Here is a 16,785-nt window from a genome sequence, read left to right as displayed (position 1 = left end):
GCAGTCCGACCTGCATCGTCGAGGGATTACGTCGTGCAATGGCCGGATATCATGACTGGGACGTGGGACCAGTTTCCGATGGTGGCCCGCTTATGGACTGCGGAGTTGCAGAGGCCGCCCTCTGGGGTTCCTCCCATGTGTGACCAATACTACATGGAATGGTTCAACCGGTATTCGCAGCTGAGGTTGATTGCAGATCTCGACCACAGCGATGATGATTATGTGCCACCGCCTACTGCCATGGAAGCGGTATATCTCATAAAATATTTATCGTTGTTTTTTAATTAAGTTTTATATGTTGTTATTGTATTTCATCTTTTCTTTTTTGTTGTATGCAGTGGATGGGAAAGATAATGCAGGGCGTACAGAAACTCTCTCTGGAGAATGACAGCATGAGTGCAACAGTGAGAGCTGCTGTTGATAGTCTGGAACAGACCCTTGCGCATTGGGAGTCGGCGTCGAAGAGGGATTACTGATGGTTTTGTCATTTTATTTATAGAGCACTTTAAATATTATCATTTTAATTTATTAAATTGGACATTATGTTTTAAGTTTGTAACATTTTAGATTGTTCTTTTAGCTTTCAACTTTGACATATTATCATTGCCGTTTTTAAATTTTGACATAACCGTTCGTGGATCCGCGCAACTTACCCATGCAACATATAGAATGCAGTAAGCAATACAATATAAAAAATTAATGTTCTCATTAAAAGAGCAACGTACAAATAAAGTTACATAGGAAGAATGTAAACATGAAAAACTTAAATGCAGTTAGGGTGTTCCATTCGTGGATTCGGTCATGATATAGTGCATCCAACCCTCTACGCTCGCTATGCGAATGGTGTACCACCGAGGTATAATCGGTGGCACTGGAAAATCGGATGACACGTCTAGTCGGATGAAATATCTGTATGACGACCTAAGAAACGCAATAGCTACCTCTCTGACCGGTGTGGTGACAGTCTCACGCGAACGCCAAGGGAGAACCGTGGTATAAGGATAATAAGCTTGACTATGCAATCCCAGCCCAAAATGCATGACTGCGCACTTGTAAATGTTTGCAACGGCAAACAGATCTAGGGGCGCGTCAAAATAATGATTTTGACCGCAAGGTCCACATCCCCACCGGATAAGCCGCAGAGCGCCATCCAAGTCATCCTGGTACACATGACGATAAACATTTCGGTTAGAGGCAATTTCGTTGTACATCAACTGACGCACCAAACCGTAGTTGTCTTCGCCCATTTGAAAAACATCAGCCACGACCCGGAATTCGCAGTTACCATCTCCGACTACATCATTCCACTCTTCCAAGTACAACATGATGATCGCAGGTATCCTGTCCTTGTACGGAAACTGATCAACATCGTTTCTTCCTATTCACCATATAATTAAACACAGTTAAGAAGGCAGAAGTAACCTTATAAACAATGTGCAATGTAAAAAACCAAAACGTACCAGTTCTCAGGGGCATATTCACAGACGATGAAGATTGACTACGACTAAATGACGATGTCCGACCACGAGAACGACCACGACCAAGACCACGGATATACTCAAACGCACTCCTGTTCCGCCGTTGCCGACCTCGAGGACGGTCAACTCCTTCGGGTTCCTCAAAATCTAAGGTAGACGTAAGGAACATGTCATGAAGTACATGAGTAGCGTCACGAATAATAGAAGGATGACTGGAGGACACTCGGTCGTAAATCAAACGAAACTACTCCAACTCCTCCTGTTCACGGTCGGCCGTTTGAGTATCTGCATACTCACCAATAACGAGCGTCCGCCAGAATGAATGAACCTGATCAACATGTAACGACGCCTTTTCTTCTGTAATAACGCGGTGAATGGTGCATGCGCAAGGTAATCCATGAGTTACTGAAATAGCACACCCGCACTGAGCATACACTTCGTCAGCCAAGTCCCTCATCTTGTTCAGCTCAGTGAGAATCAACCCCAAGCAGTAGTGCGACACACGACCATGGAGAATCTTAAATATGAAAGGGCTATACATCGTACCATGTCGTCGTCTGGATTCCTCTAGAGAGATCCTGATGCCGTTCTTCTGAGTTTCAATTGACTTGTTAAGTCTATCGAACAGTGTATCCAAAGCAGCGGTCGATGAATCAATCCAGTCCTTGGTAGCTCTAAGAGCGCTCTCAACTCTACATGTTGTAGTGTTCCCGAAATGAAGTACCTGGTTTGTCCAATATTTGACAAACTTTTCCCTGTGAGGGACCCATTGCTGCATCACATAGTCCACCAGTGCCGGACACCACTGGTACGAATCCTTGAAGTTAGCCAATTCTCGCTCGTACGCTTCCTCTGTGGTAGCCTGTAGGATCTTCCGCCACTTACCATTCACCAATCTCTCTGTCATTTCCAAATTCTTGTTGAAAAGGTTGTAGGCTTTCACTTTCATACAATTGTTGATGTGCCATGTGCACAATAAGTGCTTCGATTCTGGAAACAGCTCTGCTATGGGAGCAAAGAGACCTCCCTCACAGTCACTGACGATGGCTGCTGGATGAAGATTAGGCCCGATGTAGTTTCTCAGCTTCTCCAAGACCCAATAATAACTTGGAGTCGTCTCATCCTTGATGATTGCATGACCAATAAGAAAGTTCTGGTTCGTTGGAGTCATCCCCATGATCTCAACCAGTGGAAACTTGTACTTGTTTGTCTTGTACGTTGAGTCGATCAAAATCACAAATGGCCAAGACTTGATCATATCAGCACAATCAGGATGCACAAGGAAAAGATGAGTCACCTCCGTTGTATCTTCATCAGAATCAAACCAGAACAGGTAACCACGTGATTGTGCCTGGTGTAGCAGCTGCTGTATAGGGTTCCTTCCCTCTGACCGTTCAAACCTGAGTTGCTGTCTGACGTTGTAGATGTGTCTTCGGTTTGGATGGTCTTCTGGAAATTTCTCTAACACAGATGCTAATATTTTAGCAGGCTTGACTTGAGCATCACTCATTTCTTTCACAACTAGTTTCGCAGCAGGACTTAAGTCGCTCAGCTGTCGATGACCCTCTTCATATACTATTATCTCATGGTTGTGATACCCCCATTTAGAGTAACCAATCACTTCCCAACCGTCACGACTCCGTAGTTGTCGGACCTTTACTCTGAACTCACACCCACAACCTTTCCGCTTTGTATCAAACCGAGTGGCTGTACGAAAATTTTTTCTTCTCTTTTGCGATAACGGTCACATTTCAAAATGCGATCCATTCTACCATCCCGTTGAGATTTATGAGTTACTACTACCAAGCAAAATCCAGCTGCAATTGCAACCTGTTTTGCCTAATCAATCGCTTGTTGAGCTTTTTCGAATGGACCATCATGTCCAAATATCCCACTGTAATCATTTCCGTCACCACCATAATCCTGCATCAATTATATATTATAATAAATACATTTAACGGATAATACATTTAATTTCTATATTTACACAGAATTAACACAAAAAAAAACATAATTATGTATAATATTATTCATACACATACACATACAAATTTTAAACACAATCATTTATAAAAGTCACATAAACAATTAAATATTTTGGTGTACATTAATACAAATCTACTCACTACATACATAAAAACATTAAATTCTTAAACATAATTTAAAAAAAACACCGTTTTGAATTTTCAATTTGAAATAAATTAAAAACAAAAAAAAAAAAAAAAAAAAAAAAACCATTTCCAATTTATTTTTTTTAATACAATTTCGAATTGTCAAACTTAATTTAAAAAAAAAAAACCTTTCTCAATCAAACTTAATTTTTAAAAAAACCCAATTCGAATTTTCAAACTTAATTTAAAAAAAATACCATTTCGAATTTTCAAACTTAATTTTAAAAAAACCTATTTCGAATTTTCAAAATTAATTTTAAAAAAATCCATTTCGAATTTTTAAAAAAAAATCATTTTCGATATTTAAAAAAAAAATAAAAATAAAAAACAACAACAAAATCAAAAAAGAAAAAAAAAATAGGGTGGCGTCTGCCAGGGCCGCCACAGCCACTGGACTGGCGCCTGGCAGGGCCGCCTCAGTCAATGGAGTGGCGCCGTGGTCTGGGCGTCTGGGCTAGACGCCGGTGTGGTGGTTCTGGCGTCTGGCTTGGACGTCCATGCTACGGTAAGGGCGTCCATCCTAGGCGCCGGAGCCACTCCTACGATAAACCGTGAATTTTAACGGTGACTTACCTCGTTTACCGTCGACGACGACGTACCTCCGGCGTCCCCCGCATCTCCGGCCTGCCCTCCGGTCTCCCCCGGCGAGCCAGTACGGCTCCACATTTTTTAAATCGAGATTTGTTCAATTTTAGAAAATGGGCATAATTGTCACACCAAGTCATATTTGTGGGCTTTATATGGTAATTTGCGGGCGATGTTTAACAAATCCCAATATTCTATCATGTGTCAAAAAAGGATTGGTTTTTAGAGGTGCTGATTGGTTAATTTAACCAATTAAAGGGGTGGACACAATCGAATCGAATAGATATCTATGGGGAGCACCCCTAGCTCTCCTAAAAATTGTCCACCAATTCAATAAATGTATTTTTTTGATGTGCCATAATTATTTAACATGTGTAATAATCTCAAGAACTAAATTTGTTGATGTTCTGAGTTTTTTCTAGCATCTGCCTCAAGAAAATCCAGACACGGTGCTTTTATGGACTGACATCCCTGCTTTTTGGATTACTAATTCAGATAAATGAAGTTCTTCTCTGCCATAAAAACCAAATATGAGAGAGAAAAATTGAAGGTCCTTGTAGCACTATAACTTGTTGAACCAAAATATACGTCCCCCTTGAAATAATCAACCTACACCTTCCCAATAATCAATTGCTCCTATTTTCAAGGATGGCAAATTTATACACTTCCTTGACCCCATCCTTTTTGTACCCGTTTAAGAGCTTGTAGTGCTAATCCGCTGCCATCCTCTCTGTTACAAGTGAAAAGTAGAACAAATGCAATAAGCTAACATATTAAAGCACGGTACCCATAATAAAATTAAATAGTCTTAATGCATTTGATCAACAATGCTTTAACATTGACATAAAGAGTAGCATATAGTGTTACTATATTTAAGTGGCATGGTAGAATCTTGGTTTGGGAGTAGGGTAACAGAAGAAACTGTTATGGAGAGTGCTCCCAAATGAAACTTCGGGGACCTGCCATTAACATCACTCGTCTCTAGTGGACGGTGACAGAGAACTGAGATTCTTCCTAAAGAACCTCATGACCAAGTGTCCATGATAGATTTCCACTAACTCATTGCAGGGGTTAGGGCAAAGGCCACTGATGGTCTAGTTGAAGTAAATAATCATGAATGACCACACCCAAAATAGTGTGCTGGTCGACGACAACCCCTATGTTTGAAGGAGTAATAATGTGTACATCTTGATCTTTCCAGAATTCAGTCCTCTAAAAACAGCCGGTTAGGAGAATTTGTCACTTATCTATCAGTATACCACACCACTTACTAAAATGCTAATCTATAAATAAAAATAAATTTTAGAAGTGCAAGATTTGCGAAGTACTAATGGGTTATATTCATACCTGTGCACTATATTCCTCCATTTGCCTTCTCCTATCTTCTTGAGCTTTACATAATTGTTCTGACAAACTTTATTAGTAATCTCTCCCTGCTCTGACATGATCATCATCCTCTCTGCAAGTTCATCTGCTTCATGTTTCTTCCCTAGTTTACGTAAGGCATCAATCACTGGCATGAATGATGCATGATCGAATATGTATTCTTTATCAATCAATTTGATGAGAGTATTCGTAGCATCACCCAGCTTTTCATTCTTGCAGAGTTGGTCGAGCAGATCGTTGTAATTGAAGTTTCCTATATAAAGGCACAGATCTAATGCAATTTCAAATAATTCGCAAGCTTCCATAATCTCTCCTCCAAGAAGTAACTCATTGAACATAGCGCTGTAGAGTGCTTCCTTATGTCCACATGTACTGAGTGCAATTTCAAAGACCTCTTGTGCAGCTCTAAATTCACCCTCTCTGCAAAAGGCTTTAATTAGCACTCCGAAAGAATTAATGTTAGGTGCCACTCTGTTCTGTAACATCTCATTCAAAAGAGACATGGCATTGTTGGTTTGACCAACGTCACAGAGACAACCAATTATAGAATTATAGGTGAATACACTTGGAGCGATCCCTCGTTCTCTCATTTCATTGAGAAGTCCATACATTTCAAAGATTTGATTCTTTAACCCCAAGCCCATAATCAAAGAATTATAAGTTTGCAGATTCTTGTCCAGCCCCCTTTTCTCCATGTCCTTGAGAACCCGAAATGCAGATGACATCTTCCCAACTTTACAGTAACTACGTATAAAAGTATTGTATATAATCGAATCAGGGTATAGATTTTTACCTACCATCTCAATCAACTTATTTTTAGCATCTTCAAGCCTTCCAGCTTCACATAACTCCTTAATTATCATTGAATATGTTATTATGTCAGGGCAGCATTTCTTCTCATCACTACCAGCATTCAGTAAGCTGATGTACTTGTTTCCTAGATCACCAAGAGCGGCCTTTCCACGGTTCCACATTCCATCAACAATTTCAATAGCGTTATCCAGCTTTCCACTTCTGCAGAGACCCCGTATCACTATATTACACGTTACAGTATCCAAGTCGTAGCCTTTCTCATTCATCTTTTGCAGCAAGCTCTCTGCTTCTGAAGTTTTTCCTTCATTCCACAGACTGTGAAGCAAAATATTGCAGGAATATATATTTGGAAAACATCCAGCATTCATCATTTCATTCAAAGTAGTATTTGCTGCAGCTACAATCCCTCTCTTACAGTATCCATGAAGCAAAGAGCTATAAGTTATTGTGTCAGGCTGTATACCGCAATTTTTCATCAAATTAATCATCTTTTTTGCATCAGATAACATATTATTCTTGCACAACCCATCAATTACAATGTTATATGAGTAAATATCAGGCTCGTTTCCCTTTTCTAACGTCTCCTTAAGAACTATTTGTGCTTCTAAAAGCTTCCCCTTCTTCACCAAACCCATCAACCATATATTATAACTCTCCAACGACATCAAACAATCACTTTTCTTCATCGTATCAACCAAATTCTCAGCTTCCTCGAGCATCCCTGTCCTGCAAAACCCCTCGAGCATTTGGTTGAAGGTAACAATATTGGGTCTAGGTAAACCAAGTGCATTGTCTATCTGCATATCCCTGAATATTCTAGAAGCTTCTAGCATCTTCCCTGCCTTACACAGAGATGCAATCCTAGAATTGAAAGTGACAACATCCGGAACCAGACAATCTTTACTCATCATTTCCACCAACTTCTCAGCCTCAACATCCTTACCCTCTTTACAAAAGCTAGAAATCAAAGTATTATAAACAACCTTGTTAGGAACCAAACCATATCGTCTCATTTCATCCAATATCACCAACCCTTCCGTCGCAAGCCCGGTCCTACAATACCCACGAATTAAAATCCCAAAACTAAACTCATTCGGCTTACAACCTCTCTCAGACATTTTGTCGAGCACCTTGCGTGCATCCTCCAAATGACCCGAATCACACAAACCCCTGATCAGAAGATTGAAAGTGTAAACTTCAGGCGAAACCCCAGAAACGAACATGTCTTTATACAGCAATAGAATCCAATTATCCTTATTATCTCGAACCGACGACTCAAGAAGCACATTGTAGACATAAATTGGTGGAGGATTATCAGGGAATTCTTTCCGGGTAGATTGAAATTGTGAAATTGCCTCGTCAACAAGGCCGGATTTGGCTAGAATACGAACAAGGGAAAACAGAGGAGGAATTGCTGATTCTTTGTGAAGAAGAAGGTGTTGATGAAGAGTGTCAATTTGAGAGTACATTTTGGCGCGAATAAGAATCTGGGCAATTATAGGTAAAGAATTTAGGGGAGAGAAAGATGAAGAAGAAGATGAAGATGAAGGATTGGAGATGATGCGATTGAAGATCTGCCATGCTAATGCAGGACTTTGGGAGTTCTTGAGAAGTGCTTTGTTGAACGTACTTTGGTTCATATGGATATGATGGGGATTTTTGGGAAAAAGGCGGGAAACCAAAAACTAATACTCGTGCGATTACTTCGAGTATTATTCACAATATTAAGCATGAGAGAAAATATTTTCAAGAAATAACAATTATAATTTTATAAGCCATTTGTGAATTTTGGGCGAGATTTATGACAAACATTTAAAAAAACGGATGTACAATAAAATATTGTACATCCGCTTTAAAGTTACCTTAAAATACTTAAAAGTTTGCCTATAATAAATAAAAGTTACCCTGATATAATAAAAGTTATTTAAGCTTTAAGAAAAAAAACAAAGTAGAGTTTAGGAGGGAAAATTTCTTCCAAAAAAAAATCATTTTTAAATAGAGTAACTAGTTTTGTGCTCAGGCGATACCCGGATTGTTTATAAAGTTTTAGGATAAACTTTTTGGCTTGAATATTTATTAATACAGTCATATAATCCCTTTTGATAAAGCACGATATATAGACATACGATATTCTATCGCTTATTTATAGAATAGTGTACTTTTTGTAATTTTGTTTGTAAATAGATTTTTATGTTATTATTGACTCGAAATTGTTGTTATTGAATTTAAATTATTTTTAATAAACTGAAAATATTTTTACCAAACCATAATTATTTTTACTCGTTAAAACTTATTTTTGTTGATGCCCCGGGTTCCTTCCGTAATATATATCCTTAAAAATCCTTACATTAATTAGCTACTTATAAAATAATTATAAAGTAATAATTATTTTCTCAAAGGCAATATCATTAATGTGTAAGTTAAATTCATCCACGTATGAAACATTTGTTGCTTTAAATGTTCATAATCGGATGAGTAATTTAATTTTACGGTTTCATTGTTATTTAACAATTTCAGTACTCCTCGAATTTATTCAAAACCCTTAGTTTGAAAGTAAGTCTTTGGCTTTGAGACTTTTAGGATTTTTTTTTTTTTTTTTTGAAAAACGATTGCCTATTTGGAACTTTAACTTTGGTGGCGGTACCCGATTTGTTTATTGAATTTTAAAATAATTTTTTTTGCTATATGCCAAATTTTAAAACATATTATTGATACAAATTTTGTTATGTAAGAGGTGTATATCCCTTTTGATTTAGGATATTTTGACGAAGGATACCATTAATTTATTATTGAAAGTTATATGGAGTAATTTAATTATTTTTCAAATAAGATTATAATTTAATTTGAGAGGGTTTGATTGATTGATTGATTGAGAGGTTTATAATTTAATTTGTACCTATAAAAATATTGGTATCATACAATGCATAGCCGGTAATTATTGTATGATACCAGTATTTAATTTGTACCTATAAAAAATTGGTATCATACAATGCATAGCCGGTAATTATTGTATGATCCCAGTATACAATGCATAGCCGGTTATAATTTAATTTGTACCTATAAAAAAAATCACGAAAAATGTAAAAAAATGATCGAAAAATACTATGGCCTGTTTGGGAATCCAAACTGAATTTGGGCCAAGTCCAGCCCAAATTTAAAACCACTCTACAATACTTTTTTTAGTTGTTGTTCTCCATTTCTCAGCACCACCGTTTCAACCCTTAATTTCTCTGCGTCTAAACCCTAACCCTTAATTTCTCTGCTAATGGATAATTTCCCGGATGAGTTCCTCAAAGCCGGCGTGTTCTTCATTGCAAATAAAATAAATAAATAAAATAAATAAATAAAATAAAAGAAGAAAAAGAAAAAACAGAGCATGATGTATAGCATAAAATTTATTAGAAGTAAATCTAGAAAAATCTAGACGTGTAATGAAAAATCTAGTGAGTAGTTTAGAAAATTCTAGAATAAAGTAGAAAAATCAAGAGAAGGTTTATCTAGAAATATCTTGTACGTAAATCAAAAGATATTTGATGTAGAAAGATCTAGATACATGTAATATTAGATATGTGTAGAAAAATCTAGAGAGTATGAACCACCACTATAAATATGTTTAATGTACATGGGTTAGAGGCGAGCCATTCATCAAGATTTATAGTGAGAGACATGAGATCTCACAAATTAGATATATATGAGTGGTGTAGGTGTCAGTAAGTCTCCACCAAAAATATTATTGTACAATTTATGATGAAATTTATGAAAATAACAGAGTACGTTGAAGTAAAATAAAAAATATATATTACTTTTACGTAATTTGTTAATTCACGAATAAGTTTTACGTAATTTGTTAATCCACAAATTAGCTCTGATTTATCTTTTAAACCCATGTTTGCAATTTTTAGAGTAAGCTTGGTTGTTAATGAACCACACTTTTGAGCACTCGAGCTCGAGTCGAGCTCAATTTTAAAAGATCGTGTGATTACCATTTACAAAAACAGGGAACTAATATATCCTTACTTCAAATGGGTTAAATTGTTGTTTGATGTAAGTTCACCAGTTCGAGAAAGAAATATGCCAAAGAAAGATATAGATCAGATAATACAGGAAGAACTCACGTATTCTCAATATCTTTTGCTAAAATAATCTGGAAGCGGTAGAGAAGACGATAAAAGTGGAGGAAGCTATGTTTGAGAGCTTCCAGAAATTCATCATCTGGGAATTATTTGGTGGTATATGATGAATAATTCTTGATTGTTTTATGGGTTTTGCATTTAGGGATATTAGTTTTCTTTATTATCTTTTTAATATAAATTGTTCATATTACAGTGTAATTTAGGATTTTATACATATTGATCATCTAGTTATGGAGTAGATTAGGTATTCTGTGAGTTGAACATTATTATTAATTTTATAGTATTGTATCGAGTTAGGGTGCCAATCAACGGGGTTATTTGTGAATTGAACTTGATTAGCTATGGAGGAGATTAGGTTCTATGGGCTCATTCTTGATATTGAAAGAACCTGGTGAATAAATTGTTTCACAACCTTTTTGGTTATAGTTGCTTTTCGGTACCATACTGTTTACTTTAATCTAAATTTACATGCCAGCAGTTTCTTCAAGATCTTCTGTAGAATATATGTCTGTAACTTTGTATATCCCTTACGTACTGGCAAATTTTTCAAAATCACATATGCTTTTGTAAGTCAAACTAGGTGCATTTGGGCCTTAATTTTTATTTATTTTTGGTTCTTTTAATCTTATAAAATTTTGATGGCTCGTTTTTCTCTGTGGTCTAAAGGCTGGCATCCATATTTATGGGAGAGCATCAGCTAAAGGAAAGCGCGTTCAGATGTATACAAATCACTTGATCATGCAGGAATCTAATCATGCAGGAATCTAATCATCTGCCTAATTGTTTTGTTAATAGCTAACTGGCTTATGCTTCTGTATTGACCAGGGTAACACGGGTGCCAAGAATTATGGCATTGTCTTGCCTGATGCAACCACTAATGCACTTATTGTTGCTGGATTTGGTGTTGCGAGTGCGTGGTTTTATCTACTGTAGTCTTCGTTGAAGACTTAAAGACATGGTACTTTAATGCTAACCTTTTTCTATATGGTTTTTGTATCCCTATGGCTTCTTATGTGTGTATCTTGAATGAATGCCCATGACGAGCTTGAGCTGCTCAAGCCAAGCCTGGAACCTTCACGAGCTCGATTTTTATAATTTTCGTACACAGTAACAGTTCCCATATGTCACAATTTTGTAGTTTGCTTGAACAAAATTTCCTGGCTACATACTTGATGACACTTCACTATAATTTTATCACCCACCATTGCCTTGTAAAGAAGAAATTTGAGTTTTGGCAACGATTAAACTCGAAGCACAAAATCATTATTTCATCGCCCATTGTTTTGGGCAATGAATTGGGCCTAGGCATGGGTTCGAAGCCCAAGGCTCGAAGCCCAATATATCTTGGGCAACAACTTACTAATTTGTAGCACAAAGGTTATTATGTGCAACGAATTGGTTAGTTGCCTATGAGGCTATGAGCGGTCTATTTCGTCACCCATAATGTTTTGGGCAACTAATTTGCTCATTGCCCCATCTTTGTACAGTGGGCGACAAATTGTTTTTCGTTGCCCATAATATTTTGTGCAATGAATTTGCTCATTGCCCTATATTTGTTACTTTGGGCGACAAATAATTTTTCGTTTTCCATAATAGTTTCGGCAACGAATTTTCTCGTTGCCCATATTTGTTGGTATCATAAAATATTGGTATCATACAATGCATAGCCGGGAAAGCATGGAAGGATTCCTTGAGTGGTTATATTTGGAGTTTTATTTCCAATTGAAAGAAAAAAACAAAGACACCGCCTCCAGCAGCTATCTAAGATGAGGTGTTTAACTCCGAAACTATGTCCGACTCATCATATAGGCCTTTTATTTGGGGCTGTGAGCTTGTTAGAGGCCATACCAAGGAACGTCGTCTACAAATTACGTGCTAACAACAGGTCTGCTATGGATGATATTCTTATCGCCGGATGCAGCGCCATGTCTGCTATGTCTTTAGGCTGCTGGCTCTATGGACTTGCTGGTCCTGGCAATATTGTTGTCTCTGCCTTGGTCGATCTTGTAAACGTGGGTATTGAGTCGTCGTCTTAAGTATTATTTGTGAGAGATAAAAATATGAACATATTATTAGTGTAGTTCTTTGTGTTCCAATTCAAGATCAATTATACATCATTCAAGATTTTTTAATTATTATCATTATTCACTACTCTCTTATATCATTAGAGATAGTCTTTTGCGTTCTACTATATCTCTATGTAACATAAAATTATAACTGATTAGGGGATTTTTATCCACCAATCACCGTCTGACAAGTGGACCAACCAGGTTCCGCCACGTGTCCTTCACGAAGGCCAACAGGAGCTTGCCACGTGTCAGTCACAGATACGTCCTCCACGGACCACTTAAGACACGCCACGTGTCCACCCATGCCAAGTGGGACAACCGGCCATCAAGGCCCATTTCAGTCTAGAGGCCCGATCAGCCCTAGGTTTACCTTAAACCTAGAGAGTTGCACGCTTCCCAAGGCTATAAATACTCGATTAATCCTCATTAATCAAAAAACAACAAAAAAACAACCGAATAATTAAGAGATCAAGCAGAGAAGAACAGACTTATTAACAACCGGCTAATCTCGCTAACGACGCAGATTACCAACACTAAGCACTCTCACCTAGAGAGATCTCATTACTTTACTTTCTGTATTGATTACTCCTTAATCAGGTACTAACTTGACCGTTGGAGGCGGAGCTCTCAGGAGTCTCCGTTATTTTGCAGGTACAGACGTCCGGTTCCAGTCTCGGAATTGTAACTCTCCCGCAGGACATCAGAAAACCCCGAAACATTTGGCGCCGTCTGTGGGGAGAGTACTTCAGAGATGGCATCCAAGTCTGTACCGACTCCAGAAGAGAGGCGTCCCCTAGACGACCCTCAAGTTCAGTCGGACCATGATACCGAAAGTGAATTTGAAGTTGAAACTCATACAGCTCCAGACGGGACCCTAAGGGCCCGCCGTACCCGTCATACTGAAATAAGGGAACGGGAGTATCTTCAAACAGGAAGCGAGCCAGCAGGCGCACCGCTTGCTCGGCAACAGCCGACTGATGGGTCTGCTCCCATCACAAGGAACGAACTCATGACCTTCATGAGGGACTTCAAGGGAGAGATCCAAGAGTTGATCAACAAAAAACCGCCTGCTTCAGTCAAAGAGCAGTCGGCCAAGAAACCTTCCACTTCACTGAGGAGGAAGCCAGTTCAAGGGCGAGAGGCGACTCCCCATCCTAAATCCAAGAAGCGGGAACCGTCTGCTCTTGATTTCACAAAATTCCGTTACCCTACGGGAAATAGGAAACCGGTTCGTCATATTCAGGCGGACGGGTCAAAGCAAACGTTCACAGATGCTCGGCACCTGCTAGAGCAGAAGAAGAGTGACCGATTATCAGAGTCGGCTTCTACTTCAAATTTTCAGGACAGTTTGCGAAACGCCTCGATGAGGCCAACTCAGTCGTACCATGAGAGTCAGTCAGGCGGCACCTCCCGTCAGTCCGACTTTCATAGTGCCCAGGCGGTACCAAACTTACCATTTGTGCCGCAACAACAGTATTTTATGCAGCCACCTCCATTTGGTGGACCTGCAGCAAAAAACGTCCAACCTATGGACTGGCAGCTACGGCTGCTTAGACTTGGTGAACAGCCGTCGGCCTTCTCCAAGGAAATTACTGAAGCCGCTCAGCCGGCCAAAGTAAAAAATGTTTTAGTAGGCGCCTATGATGGCACTACTAACCCGGAAGACCATCTGATGGCATTCAAGAAACAGGCGACAAAAAGAGAAAGGCACTCCAGACTGAGTCCGCAAGAAAAGCAAGAAAATAGCAATCATTGGCAGAGGACCGGCCGGATGAGTTCCGCCCTCAGCCGGCTGGTGAGCATGCGGACCTGATATTAGACGACTCCCATCCTGACCGAACAGTCAAAGTAGGGACGGCTGCTCTAAGAAACCTTGGTGCCGACTTTCACAACTTGTTGAAAGAATACAAGGACATCTTTGCATTTGAAGTCCATGAAATGCCAGGCATTAGTCCTGATCTGGCAGTACACAAACTCGCTGTGGATCCGAAAAAGAAGCCGGTACGGCAAAAGAAGCGGAACCATGGTGAAGAGAGAGGTCAGGCGGCAGCCGCCGAAGTCAAAAAATTACTTGATGCAGGGTTCATTCGGCAATGTTACTTCCCAGATTGGGTTGCAAATGTGGTACTTGTTAAAAAGCCGAATGGCACCTGGCGAATGTGTGTAGACTACACAGACTTGAACAAGGCGTGCCCCAAAGACAGTTACCCTCTGCCTAAAATTGATAACCTGGTCGACTCAACAGCCGGCCATGCCTTGATGAGTTTTATGGACGCCTATTCTGGTTTTCATCAAATTCCTTTGTGGAAGAAAGATCAGGAGAAGACGGCCTTCGTCACTGATCAGGGATTATACTGTTACACGGTCATGCCGTTTGGTCTTAAGAATGCTCCGGCTACCTTCCAACGAATGATAAACACAGTGTTCTTTGATCAGATTGGGAGAAACGTCGAGGCATACATTGATGATATGATTGTCAAGACTAAACTTCAGAAAGATCATCTGACGGACCTCCGAGAGACTTTCGCCACACTCAGGCGGCACCATGTCATGCTCAATCCCAAGAAATGTGTATTTGGAGTTGAGTCTGGGAAATTTCTCGGATTCCTTATCAACCAGAGAGGAATAGAGGCGAACCCCGAGAAGGTACAGGCGGTCATTGACATGCAGTCGCCTCGTACCGTTCGAGAGGTTCAGAAGTTAACAGGTTGTCTGGCGGCCTTGGGAAGATTCCTAAGCCGATCAGGCGACAAATGCCTATACTTTTTCCAGGCAATTAAGAAGAAGGCAAGGTTTGAATGGGGGCCGGATGCTGAGGCCGCCTTCCAGAAATTAAAGGTTCACTTGCATTCCTTGCCGAGGCTGGTTAGCCCTTTGCCCAAAGAAAATCTCTACATGTACCTGGCCGTCTCTGATCATGCGTTAAGCGCGGTGCTCCTTGCTGAAAGGGACGGCTGTCAACTCCCGGTCTACTTTGTCAGTCACGTACTGAAAAATGCCGAGTTGAGGTATCCCCTAGTGGAGAAATTTGGTCTTGCACTCTTCATGGCTGTTAAAAAATTGAAGCCCTACTTTCTGGCACATGCAGTCGTCGTGTATACCGACCAACCGATCAAGCGGCCCCTTACCACCATGGAGTCCTCCGGACGAATGATCAAATGGGCCATAGAAATGCAGAGTCTCGAAGTTACTTTCGAGCCTAGAAAAGCAGTGAAGGGGCAAGCCTTTGCTGACTTTATCGTAGAGATGACTCGTCCTCCTGACTCTCAAGTTCCAGACCAAGTCTGGAAGGTATATGTGGACGGAAGCTCTACTTCAAACGGTTGTGGAGCAGGCGTCGTATGTCAATCTCCAGAGGGCGACAGGTTCGAGTATGCTCTACGCTTCAGTTTCCAGGCTTCAAACAATGAGGCAGAATATGAAGCTTTACTAGCCGGGATCCGCATGTGTAAGGCGGCAGGGGCAAGGAAAATAGACGCCTGTTCTGATTCACAACTGATAGTGAGTCAGTACAATGGCGAATACGAAGCAACACATCCGGCCATGATCAAGTATTTACAGGCGGTCCGACAAGCAGTCGGCTCCCTTGAGGATTTCCATCTGATCCAAGTGCCGAGATCAGAAAACAACCAGGCAGATGCACTTTCGAAATTAGCATCATCCGCCTCCTCCGATACTCCTCGGACTGTGTTTTGGGAAGTAATGGAGAAGAGAAGCATCGAGGAAAATCCTATTGGAATTCTAGACAGAAGCTCAACCTGGATGGATTCAATCAGGGCATATCTGACAAACGGTACACTGTCGGATGATCCTCAACAGGCGGCAGCACTGAAAAAACGAGCCTCCTGTTTTGAAATTATACAGGGAGAACTTCACAAGAGGGGGCACCTTCAACCCTTCTTAAAGTGTGTTACTCCTGAAAAGGGACGAGAGATACTAGATGATCTTCACTCTGGTTTCTGTGCTTCCCACATAGGTGGTAGGATGCTTGCTCAAAGGACAAGGCGGCAGGGTTACTTTTGGCCTACTTTGGAAGCAGATGCAATGGAGATGGTGAAAAAATGTGACAAGTGCCAAAGGTTTGGCAAATTAATTCACCGTCCGGCTACTGACCTCACTACCATTCACAGCCCACTACCGTTTGCTAAGT

General features: G+C 39.9%; 1 protein-coding gene across 1 annotated transcript; it reads right to left on the bottom strand.

The window, feature by feature from the left end:
• Window positions 1–4,424: 4,424 nt before the first annotated feature.
• Window positions 4,425–8,296, bottom strand: LOC110740095 (pentatricopeptide repeat-containing protein At2g17140-like). Its single transcript, XM_021920592.1, has 2 exons — window positions 5,582–8,296; window positions 4,425–4,964 (listed from the first exon to the last, which is right to left on the bottom strand). Exons 1-2 carry the CDS (start codon window positions 8,071–8,073, stop codon window positions 4,892–4,894), a joined length of 2,565 nt encoding a protein of 854 aa, XP_021776284.1. The 5' UTR covers window positions 8,074–8,296; the 3' UTR covers window positions 4,425–4,891.
• Between the last annotated feature and the right edge of the window lie 8,489 nt (window positions 8,297–16,785).

The sequence above is a fragment of the Chenopodium quinoa genome, unplaced genomic scaffold, assembly GCF_001683475.1.
Source record: "Chenopodium quinoa cultivar QQ74 unplaced genomic scaffold, ASM168347v1, whole genome shotgun sequence".
In the NCBI taxonomy this organism is placed as follows: Eukaryota; Viridiplantae; Streptophyta; class Magnoliopsida; order Caryophyllales; family Amaranthaceae; genus Chenopodium; species Chenopodium quinoa.
Note: the sequence above shows the minus strand (reverse complement) of the source record. Positions and strands in the feature narration are given on the sequence as shown.

Coding starts and splice junctions, on each gene's coding strand:
- LOC110740095 (XM_021920592.1), bottom strand. CDS start 8,073: ATGAACCAAAGTACGTTCAACAAAGCACTTCTCAAGAACTCCCAAAGT. Junction 4,965..5,581: donor TGGAGGAATATAGTGCACAG/GTATGAATATAA, acceptor CACTTGTAACAG/AGAGGATGGCAGCGGATTAG.